The 24933-nt window shown below is 32.0% G+C and overlaps 2 protein-coding genes across 4 annotated transcripts in view; one reads left to right on the plus strand and one right to left on the minus strand.

Annotated features, from left to right (window-relative positions):
* Nucleotides 1–6124: 6124 nt before the first annotated feature.
* On the minus strand, nt 6125–14180 carry LOC127700464 (cysteine-rich DPF motif domain-containing protein 1-like). The gene is made up of 4 exons (XM_052203956.1): nt 14078–14180; nt 8702–8810; nt 6792–6875; nt 6125–6273 (listed from the first exon to the last, which is right to left on the minus strand). The coding sequence occupies exons 1-4, from the start codon at nt 14170–14172 to the stop codon at nt 6253–6255; spliced, it is 309 nt and encodes a 102-aa protein (XP_052059916.1). The 5' UTR covers nt 14173–14180; the 3' UTR covers nt 6125–6252.
* Nucleotides 14181–14434: 254 nt separating this feature from the next.
* Nucleotides 14435–24933, plus strand: part of LOC127700073 (transient receptor potential cation channel subfamily V member 5-like) — a 76227-nt gene continuing 65728 nt past the window's right edge. For all 3 annotated transcript variants that reach the window (XR_007981420.1, XM_052203542.1, XM_052203552.1), the window contains exons 1-2: nt 14435–14539; nt 22885–23349. Coding sequence is in view for 2 of the 3 variants with exons in the window: in XM_052203542.1 (XP_052059502.1) it covers nt 23071–23349 (279 nt within the window). In the remaining variant the exon portion in view is untranslated. The remainder of the gene's footprint in view (nt 14540–22884; nt 23350–24933) is intronic.

Below are 24933 nucleotides of genomic sequence, written 5' to 3' on the forward strand. Positions count from 1 at the left end.
ATGGTATCAGCTGGTCAACACTTCAGTGGACCATGTCCTTTCTAAGCTCCCGAAAGCAGAGAATGGACGGTAAAAAATCTCACACTGCACCACAGGGCAGTGTACTTGGGTCACTCATGTTCCTACTGTTTACCAACGACCTACTGGACCGCGTACAGTCATCAACAGTTCGTTTATTTGTAGATGACTGCGTACTGTTCAGAAGGATCCAAAAATGATGTAGACCCAAAAAGACTCGAACAACTTGTTCAGATGGGAATCTGATTGGCAAATGGAATTCCATCCTAGCAAAAGCCAACTTCTACGCGTGACCAACGAGCACAAACCACGATCCTTGAAGTTATAACATCCATGGGCATAATTTAGAATTGGTTGATTCAGCAAAATACCTAGGTGTAACAATCTATAAAACCAGTAATTGGAACACACACATAGAAAGAATAGCTAAACAGGCAAATTCAACTAGGGCCTTCATCCAAAGAAACCTGCACCCCTGTCCACAACAAACAAAACTGTATGCTACACAACGCTAGTTAGACCATTGCTTAAGTACGCATGCTCAGTTTGGGACCCGTTTACCAACCTCAATCACATAATACATCATCAGTATCTAGAAGACACACATGATTTCTTGTACCATATGCAAGAACATCAACATACAGCCATTCATTCTTCCCAGACAGTATACGGATGTGGAACAGCCTTCCACAACCCAGGAACAGATATACTGTTCCCAGCACAACTTAACTTTCAAATTGGTGGATAGTACCTAACTAGATGCTTATAAGCAAGGGGTACTGAGCAGCAGCATCCTTTATTCGCACTATCAGACTGTTTTAACTTGCACCTGTAAATATTTTCATACACCCTTAATTTGTTGTCACACCTAGCAATGGCATTAGTGCAATAATACTCAATTAGAGGACTGCACTGTATTAGAATAAGAACAATGAGAAACAGATAGGCTACAAAATCAGCTAGAACGTTACAGTTTTAATAACTTATTTTGAAGATTTATAGAACTCAAATGTACTATAAGGGAGCTACCATTTGATTTTTATGGGAGGGGGTGGTGGCTACGATGAAATTTGAAAAAAGTCAGGACAGGAGTTTTGAGTTAAAAAAAATGCAGGATGACAATTTATGTAAAAAAAAGTCAGGATAAACTAATAAAAAAAAGGCAGGACCGAATAGAGTGAAAAATAAAAGACCGGACAGAGATTACAACTAACTTTTTCATCCTAGCCCCCCCCCATAAAAATCAAATGGTAGCTCCCTAAAGATTGATTTCATTTTGAAATGTGAAAGATTGAACACATCCAGGCAATATTTTGAATTGGAATTATCTTCCTTTGTCCACAATTTCAGTTGAACCCATTCATAAGACCAGATAGATTTATATATCATGTACAATTAATGAAATTTTCAACAAAATAGTATTCCTCACAAGCATGGTTATAAACATGCACATCATTTTGAAAGTTGAGTTTATGTTTTTATTAAATTGCTTGACATGTGCACTGCATGGTAAGAATCTAAAATATGTTCACAGTATTCTAGGGCTAGTATTTCCTATCAAGATTTTCTTGATAGAGGGTTGCTGCTCACAAGGAAGCTATTAAACCAAGAGTTCCAAGTGGTGAAGTTGAAATCATCCCTTTGTAAATTTTACAGACGTCATCATAAGTTGGTTGATCGTTATGGAATACAATGTATCTGTTTCACAGGTGACGATGGATATGTCCCCTTTTCCCTAATGTGACCTACGGAATTAGACTTATCATTGGGTTTGTACTTGCATGAGCAACACATGTGGAGTAAGTTGTGCTTACCCTTCCGGAGCACCTGAGCTAGATCACCTCAGTGTTTGGTGGGAGTGTTGCTCGGTCTAGTTTTCTGTGTTGTGTTGTTTGTACTTTGTTTGTCTGTCTTTTTCTTTTTTAGCCAAGGTGTGTCAGTCTATTTTCGACTTATGAGTTGGTATTTTTTGCCTCTCTTTTACCTTACTGCTGTGCATTATGTTGTTTGCTCTCAAGGTGCAGATCTCCATCATAAGGCCTGGAAATATAGCTTATATTACATTATATGCAATCATTAGCCCAAAAACTACAGGTGCTCTGAGCAAATCTAAGTAAATGATGCCCCTATGATTTGCTTATAAAAATCTCCCTAAATAATTGGAATAAAAAAACAAAGTAGGAGGTGTACAATGGTATTATATTGTTTAAATTTTGAAAATTTAAAAGAAATTGAAATTTGGGGTTTAAGGAGAGTTGCACATAAAAAATGGTTACCCCTAAAAAATTAATGTCATTCTACGATTAAATGAGGGAAACTCTCAAAAATTAACATAACAGATAATTCAAACAATTTCAAGAAGGGGGTCACCATTTATTATCTGAAAACAAATATTCCAACAAATAAGTACCAAAATGCTTGAACATATAAGTGAAAACAACAAAAACGAAACTTAACCCTTGATTAAGTGATCCAAAAAATTTCAATCAATTTAAAAAATAAGATCTCAATTCAAATAATCCTGAAACCGCAAAATTTTGAATTTTTCCATCAATCAAGTTCCATCACTCTGGAACCAATTGAAAACAAAGAAAATCGAATATAACCTGTCTTGTAATTCAAAACATTCCATTAAAGTTTCAATCAATTTCAAATAGGTCTTTTCTCATCATCAAAAAACAACAAAACTTTGAATTTTCCAACAATCAAGTACCATAACTCTGGAATGGTTAAAGTGAAAACTATGAAAATCAAACTAAAGCTGTCTTTAGTAGTCCTATACATTCCATTGAAATTTCAATCAATTTAAAAATCCATTTATTATTCAATAGCCTTTTTGTTATTTTGGTAATGCAAATGTTGAAATTAAAATAGCAATACTTTAACATGTAAGTTATGCAAATAAATATTCAAAGTTAATGAATCATGACTGAAGGTATAGGGCTAAACAATCTCCATAGAAATGAGATGTGCCAATGCTATTACAACTGCATACCAAATACCATTGACTTTTCTTTTCCTTTAAACAAACATTAATTTGTAAACTATGTAAAAGTTTCAAAATCAATGAACCATAATGAGGGGGGTGGGGTAATATAATCTTCATGGAAACGAAACTTGCAATACATTTGCATACAAAATATCATTGACTTAACACTGAGACTACTTATATGTGTTATAGTAGTCTCAGCTTAACATTAGTGTTCCTCTTAAACTGACCTAATCACAAACTAATACATGTAAACTTAGCAAAAGTTTCAAAGTCAATAGACCATGACTGAAGGGTAAGGACCAAATATTCTCCATGGAAATGAGATGTGGTAATTGACCTACCACTAGTGGTTCTCCATAAACTAGACCTAATCACAAGCTAATACATTGTTGACGCCACAGCCGTCGCTGCTGCCGCCAACAGCATACATATGTCTGGATTTTTTACCCGGTCAAGGCGAGACAAAAACCTAAAAATTTAGAATTTTTTGAACTATAAAGAACCATAACTCTGGAATGGTAGTACATGTAGTGAAAAACGATGAAAATCAAACTTAACCTGTCTTTAGTGGTAGTAAACATTCCATTAAAAGTTCAATCAATTTCCAAAAAGGCCTTTCCATTTATTATCCAGCAACCCCAAATTTTATAATTTTTTTCAACAATCAAGTACCATTACTCTAGAATGGTTTAAGTGAAAAGGATGAAAATCTAACTTAACTTGTCTTTAGTGGTCCAAAGCATTCCATTAAAATTTCTATAAATTTCAAAAAGAGGTTTTCTATTTATCATCTTAAAACCAAAAAAATTAGAATTTCTACTGTAGCTCTAAAATGGTAAAAGTGAAAACAATGAAAATTGAACATGACCAGTCTTCAGTGGTCCAACATTCTATTAAAATTTCAATTTATTTCAAATCAAAAAGCAGTTCTCAATCATCTGGAAACCAAAAGTGTGATGGACAAAGGAAAGGACAGACGTCAGGATTTCTATATCCCTGACTCAATGTACAGATGTAGCTTTATCAACATTTAAAAAAGAATTCTTCTCAAACTGGTGCTAGGAGCTGTCATGGATATGCAATGAGGAGCAAGCTTTTGCTCTGCTGAGGTCAAAAGCCCACTGTTATTTTGAGGTGAAGACCTGCAACAAAAATTCTGTTCCTTTTATTTGGAGCCAAGTGCATGTAGTTATTTCATGTCATGAAATAATACTAGTACACCATATCCATTCTTTTCCATTTTAAGGATACACTGCTTAGAATGATAATTACAATATAAATCATATTTCAAAGAGAAATTTTTTCTGTCTAAGTAGTTGATCGGCACTGATTTCTTAAGTTGTCTCAGACATTACTGATATAAACCATTCATATAAATTTCATAAAAATAAGTAACAAATGTAGATCTCACGTGCTCCGGAAGGGTAACAAATGTAGACTTAGGAGTGCTAACAACACAAATTTCCAAAGAATTAATATTTCAAAGGGTCAAAATAATTGATCAGTGCTGATTTTTCAATTTTTTTTTTATATAAACCTTTGACAAAAAGTTCATAAAAGTCTTATGAAAAATGTAGGCTTGAGAGGCCTAAAATGCAATATTTAATATAATCTATATTTCCAAGGTGCATATCTCCTTCTAAAAAATTGATCGACACTAGTTTTTCAAACTGGTCCAAGACATTGCTAAAATAAACCCTGAGAAAATAAATTTCAGAAAAATCTGGCAAGAATTGTAAGCTTGAGAGTGGTTTCAAGCCAGACAGGCAGACAAACTGACACACAGATGAATGAACACGTGGAAAAGCCATGCATCACAAAAAGGGGGACATCTTAGACTTCAGTAGGATAATGTGGACTTAGACAATATTCAAATGTATAGATATAATATGTTAAACTCTAAATTACCATTGATCTATCTACCTGAATAGAAAACAGTGAACAAAAAACAAAGTGTCCATAGTACAGGGATGCCCCAATCGCACTATCATTTTCTATGTTCAGTGGACTGTGAAATTGGGGTCAAAACTCTAATTTGGCATTAAAATTAGAAAGATCATATCATAGGGATTATGTGTACTAAGTTTCAAGTTGATTGGACTTCAACTTCATCAAAAACTACCTTGACCAAAAATTTAACCCGAAGCGACCAAAAACTTTAACCTGAAGTGGGACAGTATCATTTTCTATATTCAATGGACCGTAAATTTGGGGTCAACAACTCTAATTTGGCATTAAAATTAGAAAGATCATATCATAGGGAACACGTGTACTAAGTTTCAAGTTGATTGGACTTCAACTTCATCAAAAACTACCTTGACCAAAAACTTTAACCTGAAGTGACCAAAAACTTTAACTTGAAGCGGGACAGACAGACGGACAAACCAACAGACACACAGACCAAAAAAACATAATGCCCTTAGGTGTGGCATAAAAACAAATATCTAGACATGCAGAATGAGTGCAAAGAAATGGCAAATCATGTACATTTACATGAAATATTAGAGATTACCAAAACTATAATTTCTTTACAACTTTGGAGCAAAATAAAATATTTTGTGATCTCCATAATATTAATTTTATTCTTATCAATTACCAGTACTGGAAAGAATTCAGATGACCATACAATATAAAGTGATGGGTAACCAGTAATATGACACTGACCAGTCACCTGTCATTTTGTCTGTGTCATATATCCATTATATTTATTCATTTAAGGTTAAATCAACGAATTGCAATAAAAGCATTGTTTTCCTTTGATTTTTGTGTTTTTTCCTGTGCTGTTTTGTGTCATGGATGGATACCCCATATCCTTTGTTTTTCTATCTTATTAGAGAAATGAAATATTTTGACTGATTTAGATAAAAAGTAACAACAAATCATATAGCCCTTTTGGTAATATGAGCTAATAAAAATTTACGTTCTCTTTCAAATTTTTATTTCTATCAAAATGGAAGAAATAATTAGTAGGACTTTTGTATAAAAAGTAATAAAATGTCTTTTTTATTCCAAATAGTCATAGTCCAATTTTACTTCAAAAAGATTTGAACATCATATTGTTGATAATATTAATATGAATTCCTTTTTTCTATCGTCTCTGCGTTCTCTTCAGGAATTTGTATTAATCTAACTACTGTCTTTGAATCTTAGTTGATGTTTGCTGGAACATAAAAAGCTCTCCGTCACATGTTCTGTGATGGCTTTAAACTATGACATCCATGTTGAAAATATTCTTATTTCTGTCAAGTTTTACGTGAAATTTCCTGAAGATAAAACAAAACATATATTTCTTTAGTTATGTTCAGAATATTATAATCACTGGATTCGTCTCTATCACTTCATAAAATGATTGCAGGTTGAAACGTGTCTATTGCAAACATCAGATGTACATGTAAAATTTAATTAAAGTCAGGAAAAGTTTGTAAAGGTGACCTACTTTAGGAGAGGGCTGTATGCCCATACAAATCCAGCTCTTCAATAAGTGATAAAGTTGTAGGCATCCAAAAATATGTCAAATCCTAAGATACATGATTGTAAAGTCACATTAAAAAAAAAGCCAGTGAACAGTGAAATGTGAGTCAAGGCAACTTTATCTCATTTCAAACAGCCAGTATATCCAAGGTGCACCTAAAACCAAATGTATATGGTTGAGTATCTGGAAAGTGGCTGTGGATGCCAAATACATGCTCTTTTAGATCAAACATGTATCTACCAAGAATGTGCACTGAATGTCATATCATCAAAACTTAATAATACTTCTGAATAAAAAAGTAGTTCTAACCTGTTGAATTTCTTGAGGAAACTTTCCAATCTTTGATTTAACACAATCTATACAAAATCTCTTTGTATAAAACAAGCTACATTCCTGTAAAACATAAAATATAATATTTACAACTATTGTATCTGTCAAACCATGATACAGAACAGCAAAAGAAAGCACAAAACTTTATAATTATAATATTGACTACTTGGAAGCCAAAATTTTCACAATTTTTGAATAAATCAAGGGTAATAAATATAAAACTAGATGCTCTATAGAGCCTGTGTGTCTCACCGGCATCTTCAACAATGGCCACTCTTTAGTAAAAATCATCATTAAAGGGGAATAACTCTATTAAGAGTTAACTGACAATTTCAGTCATGTAGACATATTTGTAGATCTTGTCTTGCTGATCATTTGTGCTATTTAAAGTTTCTATCAATCTTTTCCAGTTTTCAAGAAAATAGGCAAAAATGGTGAAAATTGTCATTAAAGGGCAATTACTTCAATATGGAGTCGACTAAAGACTTCAGTTTTATTGACTTATTTGTAGATCTTGTCTTGGTGATCATATTTCCTTTTTCAAGTTTCTATCAATCTATTATAGTTTTTAAGATATAAGGCAAAAAGGAAAATAATTGGTAAAAATCGTCTTTAAAGGGCAATAACTCTAATAAGTTTTTTGTCATGTTGGTTTAGTAGTAGATCTTGTCTTGCTGATCTTTTTTTGCGTTTTAAAGTTTCTGTCCATCTATTATAATTTTCGAGATAAAAGGCAAAAAATTTTTAAAATGGTAAAATTCATCATTTAAGGGCAATAATTCCTATAAGAAGTTGTCTGACAGTTTTGACTTAAATGGACAATTGGTAGAGCTGAACATTAGTGAACATTTTTTGCCCCTGTCAGATTTTCTCTATTTATTGCGGTTTTCGAAATAATAGGCAAAACTTGCATATTACCCTTATGTTCTGTTTTTTAGCCATGTAGGGAACTTGGTTGACAGGCGAGGTCATCAGACACTTTTTTTATACTAGATACTCTAATAATGAATGCGGCAAAGTTTGGTTAAATTTGGCCCATTAGTTTCAAAGGAGAAGATTTTTGTAAAAGTTAACGGACAACGAAGACAGATGCCAAGTGATGAGAAAAGCTCACTTGGCCTTTCAGTTAGGTGAACTAAAAAAGCAAAACCATTAATTCAGGATTTCACAACCAAGTAAGTACAGAGTATGAAATTTGTAATTTCAATGAAAAAACTGAGGCTGCATTTCGCTCATGCAAACTTTACCTTTAAAAAGTTTTGATTGTTCTCTCGATCGCTTTACCATGACTACAAAAGTATTATTAAATCTCTGGCTTCAACAGCATTTCATTCAAAGTCTTCTTGATAAATATCTGTGTGCATTGAAATCAGCAAATCTAGCATGTTTTATTTTGGTATAAATAATTAAACAAAAATTGGTCATTAAAAATATTTGTCTACTTAATATGAGATTATATTAAAAGGATGTTATTCAAGTTTTCTCCAGTGGCATATCCAGGGGGGTACACCCCCCCCCCCTTGATTGCCAAAAAAAATAATTATATCATGTTTACCATTATGTATATATGACTTTTCGCATAAAGTTGACCAAAAAAAATTTTGGCGATATATAATGCATTTAATGGAATTACGCCTCCCCCTTTCAAACAACCTGGATCCGCCCCTGTCCTCTGAAGTACAAATCTATGGACAGGGCTTACATAGGCTTTGCCTGTTGCCCAATCCAATTCAATTTATTTGAATAAAATACTGTTTAAACTAAAAAAAATTACAAATCATACTCTGCTCAAATACATTTCAAAATTATCATGTATTCAATGTGTTACATGTTCTAACAATTTAGGAAATGCATTCCACGACAAATATTAGGTGTAGTAATGATGTTACCATAGAACAGCAGACAGACAGCTGACACATGGAACAGTGTGAGCCAAGAGTAATAAAGCCTCCCTCAGTACTAAATGGATCCTTGCACAAATATGAGTCTTCCATCAAACTAGAGTACAAAAAGAAAACATGCATCTATAATAAAAAAAAAACTTCTTTGAGATATCACATGACCCTATTACAAAGTATAAATGACTGCAAAAAAAACTTTTGGCTTTGCTGGTTCTACTTTATGAAATATTGCTATCTCATTGATGTACACCCAACAGTTCCTATTATTAAAAAGAAATAAAAGAAGAATGTGTCCATGTACCGGTAAGTGTTCATAGGCCCACATCGAGCAGCAGGGGAATAAAAATTAAAAGAGTATCTTCCAATGTACACTTATTACTGTGTAAATAATAAATGGAGATGTAGTATGATTGTCAATAAGACAATTATCCCACTGACAACAATATTACAAAGATGTAAATCAATGCATGTCACTGTACAGTGGCCAACAATTTAAACAAACCCATACAGTATACGTTTGGATTGGGTAGGTACACAGATTTGTTTGTTATATATATACATGTACATTTTGTACTATTACTGGTAACCAAACTATTCCAGTGTTAATCTGGTATCAAAAAAGATTATTCTATTTTAGGAAGTCTAATTGGCCAAATAAGAAAGATCAGATCAGTGAGTTTCTGTTTCTGACACTAAACTTCCTAGTGAGAACCCAAGTCACTATAACTGAATCCCCTCCCAACCTCAAAACAACAATTCAATCTAAACAAAAATTAAATGACTGGCAACTGAAATTTAGAGACTATTTGATCCAGGATGTGTGTAATGGAAAATTCAAATAACTGAGTACCTTAAAACTTAATTAATCATAAATAAACTGATAAGTTGATTATAATTGGATTAAAATTTGAAACAGGATTAATCTTTACTTGCTTTAAAAATTCTTGTGTGACAATTAAATATATAAAAATAGGTACATGGATAATATTTTAAAGGTATTATGTTAATTTGGGAACTTCACAGGGGATGTTTGCTCATATTCCCTGTCAGTTTTTATATCGCCTGAGCTGTAAAGGCCTACTAACAATTATATTATACTAGAGTGTCCAGATTTCAGTCAGGAAACTCATCAGTGAGGGGCCTGATGGGTTATTTTCGTTCTTCGTGATCGGCGCATTTTCGTTATTGTGATCCGTTTTTCTACAGATTTTTTTTTTTTATATTTTCGTGATCCGTGATCATGGAAATTTATTTTCTGTGAATTGTGATTGACAAAAAAATCAACTCGTGAATCGTGATGAGACCCCCCCATCAGGCCCCTCATCAGTGGCAGTCTCTAGTTATGCAGTAATATTGTTATCTTAAGGGAAATTGGTATAATAAAAAAACATTAAATAATTAAAAGAACCTTTGTGAGCACTCTCACATACCCCACACCCCACATTGTCACTGGACATAGAAAATCTCACCAGATTCCTAAGTTCAAAGACTCATAACTCCTAAAAGGTCAACTGATAAAAATTTCTTGTGGATATATATGCATATCTACATACATACATTTAGTATGTCCTTATTATCTGCAAAATTTTATGGAATTTTTTTGTGTGATTTCAGAGGAGTTGCAATGACAAACTGTTGCAGTACAAACATGTAATATATTTAGGCCAAAATTCTAAGTTCAAAAGGGGCATAAATCCTATAAAAAAAAGTTGAATCATAATTTCCTGTCAATATGCACATCTACATAGTATGTCCTTATTATCTACAAAGTTTCATGAAATTCTGATGTGTGGTTTCAGTGTAGTTGCGATAAGACAAACTGATGCAGTAGTATATTTAGGCCAAAATTCCAGGTTAAAAGGGGCATAACTCCTAGAAAAAATTTGAATCATAATAAATTTTGTATCAACTATTGCTATTTGCAAATTCAACCAGAGCTTCTTTTAATTTTAACTTTTTCGATATATATATATAGTATAGTAGTTTGCCAACTATGGATGGCACCATCCAACTTAGAGCTTTAAGTTGTTGTGTAGGTTTTAAACACCCACAACTGGCCAAACTGGCATTGCTAATGACAACTAATGATTGATCAAGATATGTACTGAAATTGAAAAACTTGCTGCTTAAATTTCATTTAAATGATTTCATATAATTTGTGGAGATAAAATTTACATTTTTTACAAATACAGAATTTTTTTGAATTGATATATAGAAAACTTTTGCTTTATAAGAAGAGATAACTCATATAATTTAGTCTTATAAAAGAATGTAAGGTAAATCTATGAATTTTGTTTTTAGTAAGAAAAAAAGTGCAGTGGCCACATTTTATATGTTTATTTTCTGAAACATTTTATCAGAGCTATTTATATAACAATGCCTTTTCAATGTATAATCCTAACAAAATATGAGAATTTTGCCAATCTATTTATCAAATTATTGTATGAAAAGAGAACTAAAGGCTCTTAAGAGCCTGTGTCTCTCACCTGCATCTTCAACAATGGGCATTTTCTGGTAAAAATTATCATCAAAGGGCAATAACTCTATAAAGACTTAACTGACAATTTTAGTCATGTTGACATTTTTGTAGATCTTGTCCTACTGATCATTTTTGATTATTAAAGTTTCTATCTACATTTGCATCTATTATAGTTTTCAAGATGATAGGCAAAAACTAAAAAAATGGTAAAAATCATCTTTAAACGGCAATAACTCCATTTAATAACTAGTTGACTTTAAATTTCAGCCATGACAGCTTTTTTGTAGATCTTGTCTTACTTCTCATTTTTTGCTATTTAAAGTTTCTATATATCTATTATAATTTTCAAGATTATAGACAACAAATGCAAAACAATTGGAAAAAATCATCATTACAGAGCAATAATCCCAATAATGAATCTGCTGACGATTTCAACCATTTGACTTTCTTGTAGATCTTGTCTAAAGTTTCTCTCTACCTACATACATGACATATGTATAATTTATAGTTTTTGAAATAATAGACAAAAGTGAAAAAAAGAAGGTAAATTTGACATTTAAGGGTAATAACTCCTATAAGAAAATCTCTGACAGTTTTGTCTTCAGTCTTCAGTCATAATTTCTCTATTCATAGTGATTCAAGATAATAGACAAACCTTACATTTTACCCCTATGATCTATTTTTAGCCATGTCAGCCATGTCTGTTTAAAGGCTGGGTCATTATACACATTTTTAAAACAAGATACCCAAATTAAGTTGTGGTCAAGTTTGGTTAAATTTGGCCCAGCAGTTTTAGAGGCAAAGATTTGTTGTAAGATGTTAGGCAAAAAGGCTAAAAATGGTAAAAATCATCATTAAAGGGCAATTACTCTAATAAGAAGTCATCTGACAATTTTGGCCAAGTTGCATTATTTGTAGATCTTGTCTTGCTGATCATTTTTGTTTTTCAAAGTTTCTCTCCATCTGTTAAAGATTGCAAGATAATGGGCAAAAAAAATCAAAGCGCTTGTGAGCAGTGGAGGGTAAAACTTGCTTTCATTTTGCAATTTTGTGAATTTAGAATAAAACATTCAATAGACTTTTTTCATATTACCGACTTTTGACTCCAGATTATATAATTTGTCGACTGGTTACCTTGGACATCATGATACTCGGTCAAGTAAGAGCACCCAAAATAAGTAAAATCAAACATATAATCGGTGTAATTTGAGGGGAAAGTTTATTATTTTCCGTTGATTTTGTAGTGAAAAAAATATTAACCAGGTAATTTTCCCCCAAAATTGTACCGATTGAAAGCTTGGTTTTACTTCTTTAGCTTGCTCTTACCTGACTTGGTACCATAATGTCCAAGGTAACCAGTCGACAAATTATATAATCCGGAGTCAAAAGTCGGTAATATGAAAATAGTCTACTGCACTATTGTAAAGCTAGGCAAATTATAAGTTTGAGTTGGAGTTATCTTCCTTTGTTCATGATTGTACATTTGAAGTTGATCCTATTTTAATCACAAATTCATACACCATGTATTACTTATGTCAATTTTAATATAGAAAATTATTCTTGATGAGTATGGTAATTCAAATACACATCATATTGTAACTTGAATATCTAAGTATAACATATCATTTATAAATTGCTTGACATTGACTGGATAGGATCTAAAGAATGATCGCTTTGCTGCACTATTTTGTTTGAACTATGAAAGGTAGTGATAAACCTTGGGAGATTTAGATATCAGGTCAGTACCATGGAGTTTTGAAATCTTTACACAAAAATGGTAAAATTTGTCACTTAAGGCCAATTAAGGGCAATAACTCCTATAAACAGTCATCTGACAGTTTTGATGTAGATGCACATTAGGTAGATTTCAACATTATGAACATTTCTTTAATCTTCAGATTTTCTCTATTTATAGAAGTTTTCTAAATAAAAGACAAAACTTGCATTTTACCCCTATGTTCTATTTCTAGCCATGTCAACCATCTTGGTTGGCAGGAGTAGTCAAGGGTTACATATTTTAACAGGATACCCCAATGATGATTGTGGCCTAGTTTAGTCAGGAACATACTGTTCCCAGGTTTAGTTAAATATTTGCACAAGTTAACGGACGATGACAGACTCACAGTGTTGAAAGAAGCACAATTGGCACTTTGGGCCAGGTGAGCTCAAAAGGGTACGAGTTGGTAAAAGTAAGACTTAGTAAAAATACGGTACGAATTAGCAAAGGTACATGTATGAGTAGTAATCTTCCCATCATTGTTAAGCAGAATATATGGTAGACAGAATAATCTGTCTCTTTGTGTTTATTTTTGACATTTTATATTTCCTTTCTATCATTTGCTTTTTGTTTGTTTTTTGTTTTTGTTAAAAAAAAAAAAAAATAAATAAAAAAAAAAAAAAAAGGTCGAAATGAAGAAAACAAAATATTGGAATGGTGAAATATGGACGAGGGGCGTAAAGGGGGTGTATCTGCACGGAAGAACGCGAAATAAAATTGCCATTTCACGATGAAACGAATAATTAAATTTTCTTGCACATTGATCTTTTTGCCAATTTCACCAAACACTGTGAATAACGAACCTTTTTCATGGCTGTACGTGAAATAAAAATGGCAAAACATGTTGCACAGAAACAACCCTTCACCACCCTCATGGACACAGGAAACAGAAAAATTCATTCTAAATATATGGTACGGTATATATAAATATCACTGTCACTCTAATATAATTATAGTCAATTTAACTATTGTCAGTTTATTGTCTCAATACTGTATGCCATAACCATTTAATGTAAATGTGTTTGTGTTTGTGCTAATAAATATTGTCTATTGTCTATATACAAAATTATATGAGAAAAGTTGTGACCTAAGGATAAAGAATTCTCACATGATATTCTTTGCAAAATTTGGTTTCGTTCCATAATAATGATAAGCGCTTGAAAATTTACAAGAATGACAGACAAATCGTTTGTTTTCTTCCATGCTGGACCGGAAATATGAAAACGATTGTAATTTTACCCAAGTACGGGCTGTGTATAATTTAGAGAAACACACTTTCATAGATATCAAATCGACCATACTTATACGCCATTCCATACCAAAGCAAAATTTCTCTTTTATTCATGAAAATTAGACTTTTGTAAAAAAAAGTTTGGATAATCAATCACTATGAGATTGGGAACGGGTTTAGCATACTTAAAGTAGCTATTCATGATATTACGTTTATTTCCTGTTACGTAAATGATCACGTGGTGTTGACATAAAATGGAGCAAAATAATTTATTGACAAGTGAAAAACACTTTTGTTGAGTTTTAAGTGTGCATTAAATCACTTCTTCTATTGTCATAGGTAAGCCATGTTTTACATATCATAATAAATCTGTCATTCTAAAGTCAAAGAATGTACTTCCAATGTAGTTATTCGACAGTCGGGCAAAAAAACTGTTTATAAAATGTCATGGAAACACATAAATCCCTCGTTTTTTCAAAACGAGTAAAATAAAAAAAAAATGACAGACCATAGGAATAAACATTTCATGATTTTCAAATATGGTAAATGACCAATGCATCTATTTTAATTGACCAGCGGATGAGTATTACTATTAGGATATCTATAATCAGTTTTATCCCCTATTCATAGTACATTTTGTAATCCTGACAGGGCTTCGGAGTTAAGAGTAGGTTTCCTGGTATAAAATGAAGCCAAGTAGCTCTGAATTCTGATTTTATATGGATCTTTTTCCATGCTCTAAATTTCTGGCCCAAGTAATCAAGATTTTATCTGACGAGTTTTTATTAGTTTTTGACACATGTATGAAGTATGTACACTTTTGGTATTGAGCAGAACTTTGTCTCCGAATGACCTTAGATCTGTCTCCAATTAACCTTCTGACGTCAATCAACAATCACTTTTAATTATGACGTCAATTTTTTTAAACTGTGATGTCAGATTTTACGGGAACTTGTGTGATTTTAAGTAATGGTGGACAATTTTGCATACAAGTGTCAATAGGTCGATCTCAAGTGCTTTTATGAATTAGTTACAGTAACAACAGTTGACCCGGAGTCAATCTGCGTAAATAACGACGTCATCGAACAATCAGTTCTTATTGTGATGAACAACATAAGCATTGTGATGTAGGAAATTTACGGGAAAGTGCATGAATTCAAAAGTTGTCTTTAGCTAATCTCTTTTAGGATTCTGTCTCCTGAGTTGTTTTCTTATTTGATTAGGTTTCATGTCGTTCTGGTCCCAAGTCAATCTTTACCATATTTTGAGTCCATTATCACTGTCACTCCTATTTTAGAGATAACTATATTGTATTTGAAGCTTTGTGGACGTCCATCGGTAGTTTTACTGTCGCAAACTTAGTTTAACTGGCGAAGGGTAGCGGAGACAGGTAAACGGTTATTTGCGACTGTAAAACTACCGATGGACGTCCGCAAAGCTTCAAATACAATACAGTTATCTCTATTTTAATGCAAAATAAACAAATCATTCAAATTTAGTCATTATTTTAGTGTAAATTTTCATTAAACTAAAATTCCGCGAAATGATGTTACATGTATCTTCTTTGGCACCTAAACTAGGTGACGTCATAGGTATGCTTCCGGCATCAAATGTAAACACTGGGCGTTTTCTAGCTTGTCCGATTCAGAAATGTAATAAAATTTTATAAACAGAAGATTTCTAGGTGCAAAATTTGAGTTTTTTGCTTATTGTTGGAGAAATTACATGTCAATACATATACATTCCGGAATTCAAAATGTCGGCATCCTTACCCTTGGTTACAGACAGGGAGATAGAGAATTTTACGCTCATTGTCATCCAATCAGAACCACTGATACAAAATAATTGCATTAGAATACAATGTATCTTGAATTCTGTCTGACCGACAAAATGTCAGACAAAAATTCATTCGGTCAGACAGAAATTTTTTGATTTTTTAGTTGAAAATATAGTAGAAAAGGTCAAATTTCTTTTTCTGTCAGACAAACTCTAAAACAGTTTGGCACAGACTGCTATTATAAAAAATAACATTCATGATATATGCATAATGGGTTACCAGTGATCGGGAAGGACGTGCGCCTTGCGCCAATTGCACTTATCGACCAGAAATGGCGCATAGAGTGACAAATGTAAGCGCCCGCGTGGCGCATGATATTTTTCACTTCGTTTTGAAACGTTGAGATATCGTCAAATGGATTTCCGATCGTATTTCGTGCCGCCATGTGTGAGTACACAACTCCAATCATAGGAGCACCTATATATTTTTGGGACGTCTCGGGTGTTTTCCTATGGTAATAATAGCAACATGCGGTATGACTGATTACCCAAAAAACGTAATTAACCATCATTCATGATATCATTTTTTATAAACAACTTTAAATTTGTGAAAATTGGCTAGTACAGTCGAGAATTCTTCTCTAATTATAATCTTTTAAGTAAGCTTGCTATTATTTCGATTGAAAAATCCAAAAGCCTTTTTATGAATAGCATAGTATTTGTCTCCATAAAAAGGGCTTAACTGTCCTTGTCAATTTTTTTGGTCTTTGGCTCGTTTTGACATTAAACATGCCTTCAGCGAATTGTTGTCGTGTCTTATCAATTAACGTTGCTCTCTACTGTTATTCTTGTCATCGTGATGAAGTAATAATAATACAAGTGCAGGGGAAATGCCAGTAACGTCCTCTAATACGGAACGTCTGGAATAAGTATGGTATCGACGAAGACCCAAATTTAATGTAAAAAAAACATGAACATGAACAAGGGAACAGTACCAGTTTTAACATTGTAAATAAAGGTTATCGTAAATATTGCCCGGTTTGGAAGAAGTTATTGTATATTCATTGAAATTGAAATAACAAAATCACAGGAACAATTTCCATGATATTAATTAGAATCATACTTGTAAGTACAGTGAAATATACACTTTTTTATTATTTTTTTATTGTTAACGAATGGCCCACTCATTTGACAACATGGCCCATTAATTCTAAAAATGGCCCATTGAATTTATTTTTGGGGGCCCTGGGCCCATAGAGAAAAAATCCTTCCAGATCACTGGGTTACACATGATTATACTTTAGTACTTGTAAGTGATGAAAAGTAAAATCTATGTAGACCTCTATTTAAGAAAAGTTAAATTTTTCAATATGAATCATAGAAATGGTGGAAAATCTTCAATAACTGTTATCTTATTACTGACATATATTTAAATATATATACCATGTATACCTTACCCTTAAGAAAAATAAAGTAATAGTTTGAAACAAATCATTTAAAATGTCGCCTCTGAATATTCCCTTGATAATAATTATCAGTTGGTCATCTTCACTGATCTGTTGTAAATTATGCTCTTTCCTTTAAATATTCCATTTGAAATATTCCTACTATCATTATCGAACATGAATATTACACAACTAAATGCCCCATGTCCATTAAACAATCTGATAATAGCTCATAGATTCTTATTTACTTATAAAAATGAGGAGATGTAATATGATTACCAATGAGACAACTATCCACCAGAGTTAAAATGAAGTGGTTACCTACGCAATTATAGGCCACAATATGGCTTTAACAATGAGAAATACCCATACTATATAGTCAGCTGTAAAAGGCTCCGACATGAAAAATGTGAAAATTCAAACGAGAAAACTTACAGCCTAATTTATGAAAATTCATAAACAATTTACGAAAAACAAATACATATAACTAAGAAGATGTGGTATGAGTGCCAGTGAGACAACTCTCCATCCAAGTCACAATGTATAAAAAGTTAACAATTATAGGTCAAAGTACGGCCTTCAACACAGAGCCTTGTCTCACACTGAACAGCAAGCTATAAAGGGCCACAAAAATGACTAGTGTAAAACCATTCATACAGGAAAACCAACAGTCTAATCTATATAAAAATAGAGAAATGTGAAACACTTATGAACCACACCAACAAACGAAAACCACTGAACAACAGGCTCCTGAATAAGGACAGGTGCATAAAAATACATGTTTGTAAGACATGAACTAAGGACCATCACTGTACTACAGGCTCCATTTCCGAGTTGTCTTTTCAAATAAAGTTTTTATATTTCCACTTAATCTGAATCAATGCAAACAGTTCCTGGGTGCAATTTCCTTCTAACATACATGTACATGTACATGTATTACTAGTATATTCTATATGCATTATTTAATATGGGTTGTTTAAACATATAACTACTCAAATAGTTGTATTTTACACAGACAGCATTATTCTGTACACCTGAATCAGATAAGATCTGAAAATATGACATATATATATATATTGTCCTTTCATAGTAAATTAAAATTTTGAGAATACCTAACCTTTAAAGATAGTTATAGATCCATTTTGTAACTTTAGAAAATACTGTCGATTCAAGACTTGCTGAATTATTTCCTATGACGTTTCTGTAATTTGCTTATAAAAAGCCTTTCAAAAGGAATAATACTTTCTGAAGAGTGTTTGTAAAGGCATCTGAAAATCTGTCTGTTGAAAAATGACAGAAAATAATCTGTCCTTTTACTGATCATGTGACAAAACCTAAAATGAGAACAATGTGGATGGTTTCAAGGAAAATTATTTGACAAAATGCATTTATAACTACAAGTTACATTTAAGGTACAAAATGTAATTAAGTTACAAATGTATTAAAAAAATATTTAATGGATTCCGAAACTAAGACTGTCTAAGGGATTCTGTGGATGGTAAAATCAGAAAAACACTTCTTAAACAAAATCCTAAAAGGGATTACCCAAACCCAATCTAACATCACCAATAGAAATAAACATAAATTTAACTGTTTCCTTGTTTGCATGTAGTTGTTTCTCTTTTTGTGAAATAGTCTAAGAGGTGTTTAATTGACTTGTAATGTTACTAAGCAGATGTAAGAAATTTTACTAAATTAACCTTTATCAAAAGATCACGTTTTTGATCTGCCTGTACATGTACATTAAAGCATTATGATAGTGGTCATGGATGGAAATATTCTTTATTTTTTAGATATGATTATATGTAACAGTATATATGTAATTTAAATTGTGTCCAAATATTAAACATTTTTCCAACATAAGATTTGCTCTGAGGAGATGTGATTTTAAGAGCCATTATTTGGTCCCTGAAATTAAAAAAATATCAAAATTACTCTAGCCTTTCAAAATTGTCTTAATTTTAATTGTAATTATTGATAAATGAATAACATGATATAATCATTATCTGAACACTTTAGTGCAGAAATGTCACTTATGAAGTCATAGAAATTGTTTGCATTGATAGATTTTTAACCTAAATTGACCAAATGATACAAGTCTAAATTTTTCCCTCACATTTATTCAATCATGGTTTTACTCGAGCTCTTTATAATTATAATATTGTCCTTGGGTATTTCATTGTAATTTTTACTCTCTTAGTCATTGTCAGATCTTTCACTTTCACCTTCTTCAACTTAAAATGTAGGACTGGACTGGTTCCCTCCAGAACAGACAGTTAAAATTCACCAATATTAAACTACTTCTTTAGACTTAAAATAACTTTGCACAAAATTTTGAAATACATGTATGAGAGTATAAAATCAAAAGATATAGTGACAGCATCGTCATCAGCAATTGTTTTAAATTTTTCTGACAAATGGAATTAAATTGTAATTAAGACAGGTTATAGCACTAAAGTGATTAAAGTGATATTCAGTGGTGCTTTTCATTTAAAATACCAGAAAAACATGAAAAAGTGCAAACATCATGTGCATTACTACATGTAGTACTGTGTCTGGCCTGTTTAGTATCATCAGCATTACTAGTTTTTATTTCTTACTTACAACCTGATTGACAGTCAGTCTAACTTGTGTCTTCTTTTCAAAATTTATTCTTCAAAATACAAATTTCATAAAATTGAAATAATTTTCAGTTCCTACATATATATATTTGAATTGCATTACATGTAGTACTTTTGTAATAAGGTAATAATTTTTGTAATAATCCATTCCTGGTCCAGTACCAGTTATATAGCCAGATATTCACAGTTTCTTTTCAAATATTATTTAACAGGAACTCTGGAGATATCTTGTAAAATATATAAAGAGTTACCAAAAGTTAGGTTTACATGTAGCACCATAGACTAGGACTTTAAATTCTCTAATGATAAACAACAAAAGCAGGTAACAGTTTCGCTTACTGGACTGGAGTGGTGAATTTTGTATGAAATTTTATGCATTCAGGAATGATTCCATTTGATCTGTCCATTTAAAATCAAATCACTAAGTAATAGATATTTCCACTTAATATTTATATTGTGAATGTTAATACAGAAAACTCAGCAATTCCTTGCTCTTATGGATTAAACATAACAAAGTTTTTAAAAATGAAAGTAAATGCATTGTATCTGTCTACCGATAATAGAAGTATGCCTACATGTAAATAATATTTACGCAACATATCCATTATTGCATAAAATGTCTGGTGACAGTAACTGGCACATGTAAGTGGCATTGAGTGGTCCTTGACCTGTGCATTGAAACCTGATTCCAGTATACTTTATTTACATGTATTGTATTTTAAAAAAATTGCTATCTGTAAATTATTAATTGGGAAATACCAGGTAAGACGAAAAACCGACACATCAAATTCTTATTTGTGATAAAATGGATATTTGAAAAGCATTTAAAAATGTGCACTTGAACCTTTTTGAAATGGTGTCAAATTTTTTTATAAACATCAATTTATAACCAGTACTTTTATCAATCTGTTCAATATTGTAACAGTCTGATAGCTCATAAAGTCATGATACTTGTCAGACATGCATACATGCCAACTTTTCAAAATCTCCATGGGGGGATTTTTAACCCTAAGAGTCCTAATGCATAGATCTCTTATAGACATACATGTCATAAATGTATTTACTCTAATAATATATGGTTTTAAATTAGTATATATAATATATATATGAGCTTAAATGTATTTTAACACCTTTGTGTGTTTGTTTTTTTTTTTGTATCTAGTTTATATAATAGGACATCCAAATGTCAATTCAGAAGACTCAAAACTACTTGTTGGAAATCCCCTATAAATCAGGAAAGTAGGGATGTCCTACATTGTAGTTCTTCTTCTAGATCTCTTCTCAATTATATAAAATGAACAAAATTTGTAGGAGTGGCAGACTTAATTTTGACTGCACTGATAGATTTCTACTTATGCTTCGCCCTGTATTACTGCTACAGTCCAATAGAATCCATACAAAATTGTTCAATAAATGAGTTGGCTGCAAAAGTTTATTGTGAAGAGTGTGATACGATGTTCTTATGTACAATGTTTAGGTGTGAAACATATATTTGACAGTGTACTATGTGCATGATTTTAAAATTTGATGTGAAGATCAAACATTTTCTTAATGCAGAGAAATGGACGATGTACATGACGATCATATTGAATAATTTAATGTGTAGATTCCTGTTTGGAATATATTAATAAATCTGAATCAATTTCTGTTCTGAAATTGTTATCATCTCCATTTATTTCCTATTTTCGAACTTGGTATAGAGTTTCAGGCATGTGGGCTTTTGTGTTTGAGTTTTCTTATATGATCCTTGTATACTTCAAACAATTTCATTGTGGATTTACCGTCAAGGATTAAACAGTTAAGGTGAATTTAATGACATATCGCATACAGACCAAGAGATTACATATATATAATGTTTGTACATAGTGAAATCAACATTGTTAAAGAATTAGAAAGGTAATAAATTAAATGTAAACAAATTTTAAAGTATCAAAATAAAAAAGTGCTTTATACTAGAAGACCTTCTGATAACATTGTTTTTCTTTGGCCTTCGACTTATAAAGCCATTAATACTTTGCCATCAATCAAGTATGCTTGCAACTCCTTGAATTAAAAGGAAATAACACTTGAAATATAATTGAATTTACAAGCATTGTGCTTGATATACCTATGTTGTTGTCTTTGTGATAGACATTTGTTGTATACTAATTTAATTTTGAAGTGTTGGTGCTAAGGATAATAGAAATGTGTATTGTTTTGATATAAGCTCACAAAAATTTAGTGAACGTGAATTAAGTTTCTTTATTCAACTTCATCAGGTATTTTTACAAAATATTGTAAAAGGTAGATATTTGGTTAAAAAATGGAGAATAATTCAATTACAGCTGAGCTAGGACTGTGGATTCATTATTGTTAATTGGATATACATTTTGGTGGATTTCGAGGGTACAGGTTATCCACAAATTTTGATGTTCAAGAATTACAAATTTTCTGTAGGAATATTTACAGACGTTGGCAAAACCACTATATCAAATATCCACTAAAGTACAAGTTTTTCTCAATTCTCAAAAATTAGTACCCACGAAAATAATTAATCAACAGTAATATTGATCATGCTGATAGCAGGAAAATCCAAAAGGTTAAATTTAATACATATCCTCTCCACTGCTGGCAAGTTAACCTGAAGGTTAAAAGCCTTTTTGAAATGTTGAGTACAAGGCAAAAAGTTGAACAATTAATTAACATGCTTTTTGTTAACTGAGTTTAACTGCATATATACATAGCAGGATTTGTTTGACAGTAGCTCAATATGTTTTCAAACAGTAGCTCAAGCAATAATGTCAAGTGGGCTCAAATTTCTCAAGATTGTTATTGATTCATTTTCTGATTTTATTTTTTTCAGATTATAAAATTAAATATGGAGTGACCAGACAAGAACATGTGATTTCAATGCTGAGCAATAATGGATATCATAACTTTAAAAACATTAAATAGTATAGAAGGATTTACTTTCTGTCATATTTTATCGCATCTTTATCTTTCATGTACATTTATTCCGTAAAAACTGAGAAGAAAAAATTTTCTCCAAATGAAAATGGGAAATCTCTGTTTTCGTAAGAATAATGAGGATCCGGATTCAGCATGGCGGCAACAAAACAAAGAAATGGCGAGAAATCCCATTTACAAATTTGTTAATTTTAGTGGTGGTGGCAGGCTAATCGATGCATACAAAAATGGTGGTGTTTTTGCAGTTGAAAAAATAATCAAAACTGAGATTGTGGACTATTTATATAACAATGGACAGGGGAAAATGTTAACAACATTGGACCACATCAAATGGCAAAGGAGATGTATAGCAAAAAGACAAGTAGGTTCTAATTCAGACACTTTGTAGATAAAAGCTGAAAATAGGATTTTTGGCATTATATTTGGCAACCAACAAAACTTAGTGTTTTAATCTCAAGGTTAAGTTGGCTGTTGCCTGTAATAAGCATCAAGAACTGTTAAACATAGACCTTATTTTTATGCCCTTGCACAAAGGTCCTTACAGAATATTCAAGCCTTTTCGTTATTTAGGTGATAAAGTAAATTTCTTTCAGAATTCTAAGATTGACCTGATAAAAAAGAAATTAATTGGAAAATTATTGTCAAACAAGCTATCAATATCTATCAGTTAAAAATCTTTATTCCGAGGTTACCTTTGGGGATATTAATTTTTTTACGTACACATACATGTACATGTATAAACATGGATTTTTCAAATGTGATATGAATACCATACAATGTATGCATACTGACAAGAGTAAAGACATATAAATATTTTTTAATAACTTTTTGGTGTTTTGGTGTACCCTGATAAAAAAAACAGAATAAGATTTAACCATATTATATATATATATTTATATTTTTTAGGAAGTAAGGATATATTATTTTGTTTTCACTTGTCCTTCCTTCTTTCATTCCTCTATCATGCCTATTATAACTTTGTTTCCTATATGTTTAAGACGGTAATAATGAACATTTGTAATGAGAGAGAGACAGACATAAAAAGATATAGAACTCTCCGTTTCAGAATAGTTAGTGCATTACTAACATATTTGATATGGTCTTCTTATTTAAAAAGATTTCATGCAACAAAAACTCAATTTACTATTACACAAAAAAAAGGATATAGGATATAATTTTTGCATGAGAAGGCCAAGACTTAAACACATATTATGTAATTACTGAGTCTTATGTAGATGAAAAGTGTGTCTGGCACAATATAAAAGCCTAGTTAATGTACATGTACATTTTCATTTTCTTGCAACACATTCAGAAAATGACCAGACACACCTTTCTTGAAACGTCCAAATTTTTCTGTGTAAAAACCACTGACTTTAACATCAATGACAAAGTTTTCCCCAGAGCTGCCAAGTTTTTATATATGATTTGTGTTAATAGAAAAAGAGACATGAAATATTTCCATTGGTCGTGGGAAACATGGTCTAAATAGTTTATCAACTGTATCACTAGCCTGATAACAATGAGGTTTGAAACTCTCACATGGCAGGTGTGTTCTAATGTATCACTAGCCTGGTAACACTGAGGTTTGAAACCCTCACATGGCAGGTGTGTTCTACTGTATCACTAGCCTGGTAACACTGAGGTTTGAAACTCTCACATGGCAGGTGTGTTCTACTGTATCACTAGCCTGGTTACACTGAGGTTTGAAACTCTCACATGGCAGGTGTGTTCTACTGTATCACTAGCCTGGTAACACTGAGGTTTGAAACCCTCACATGGCAGGTGTGTTCTACTGTATCACTAGCCTGGTTACACTGAGGTTTGAAACTCTCACATGGCAGGTGTGTTCTGCTGTAACACTAGCCTGGTAACACTGAGGTTTGAAACCCTCGCATGGGAGGTGTTTTCTAATGTATCACTAGCCTGGTAACACTGAGGTTTGAAA

This window comes from Mytilus californianus, unplaced genomic scaffold, assembly GCF_021869535.1.
Source record: "Mytilus californianus isolate M0D057914Y unplaced genomic scaffold, xbMytCali1.0.p SCAF_1, whole genome shotgun sequence".
NCBI lineage: Eukaryota > Metazoa > Mollusca > Bivalvia > Mytilida > Mytilidae > Mytilus > Mytilus californianus.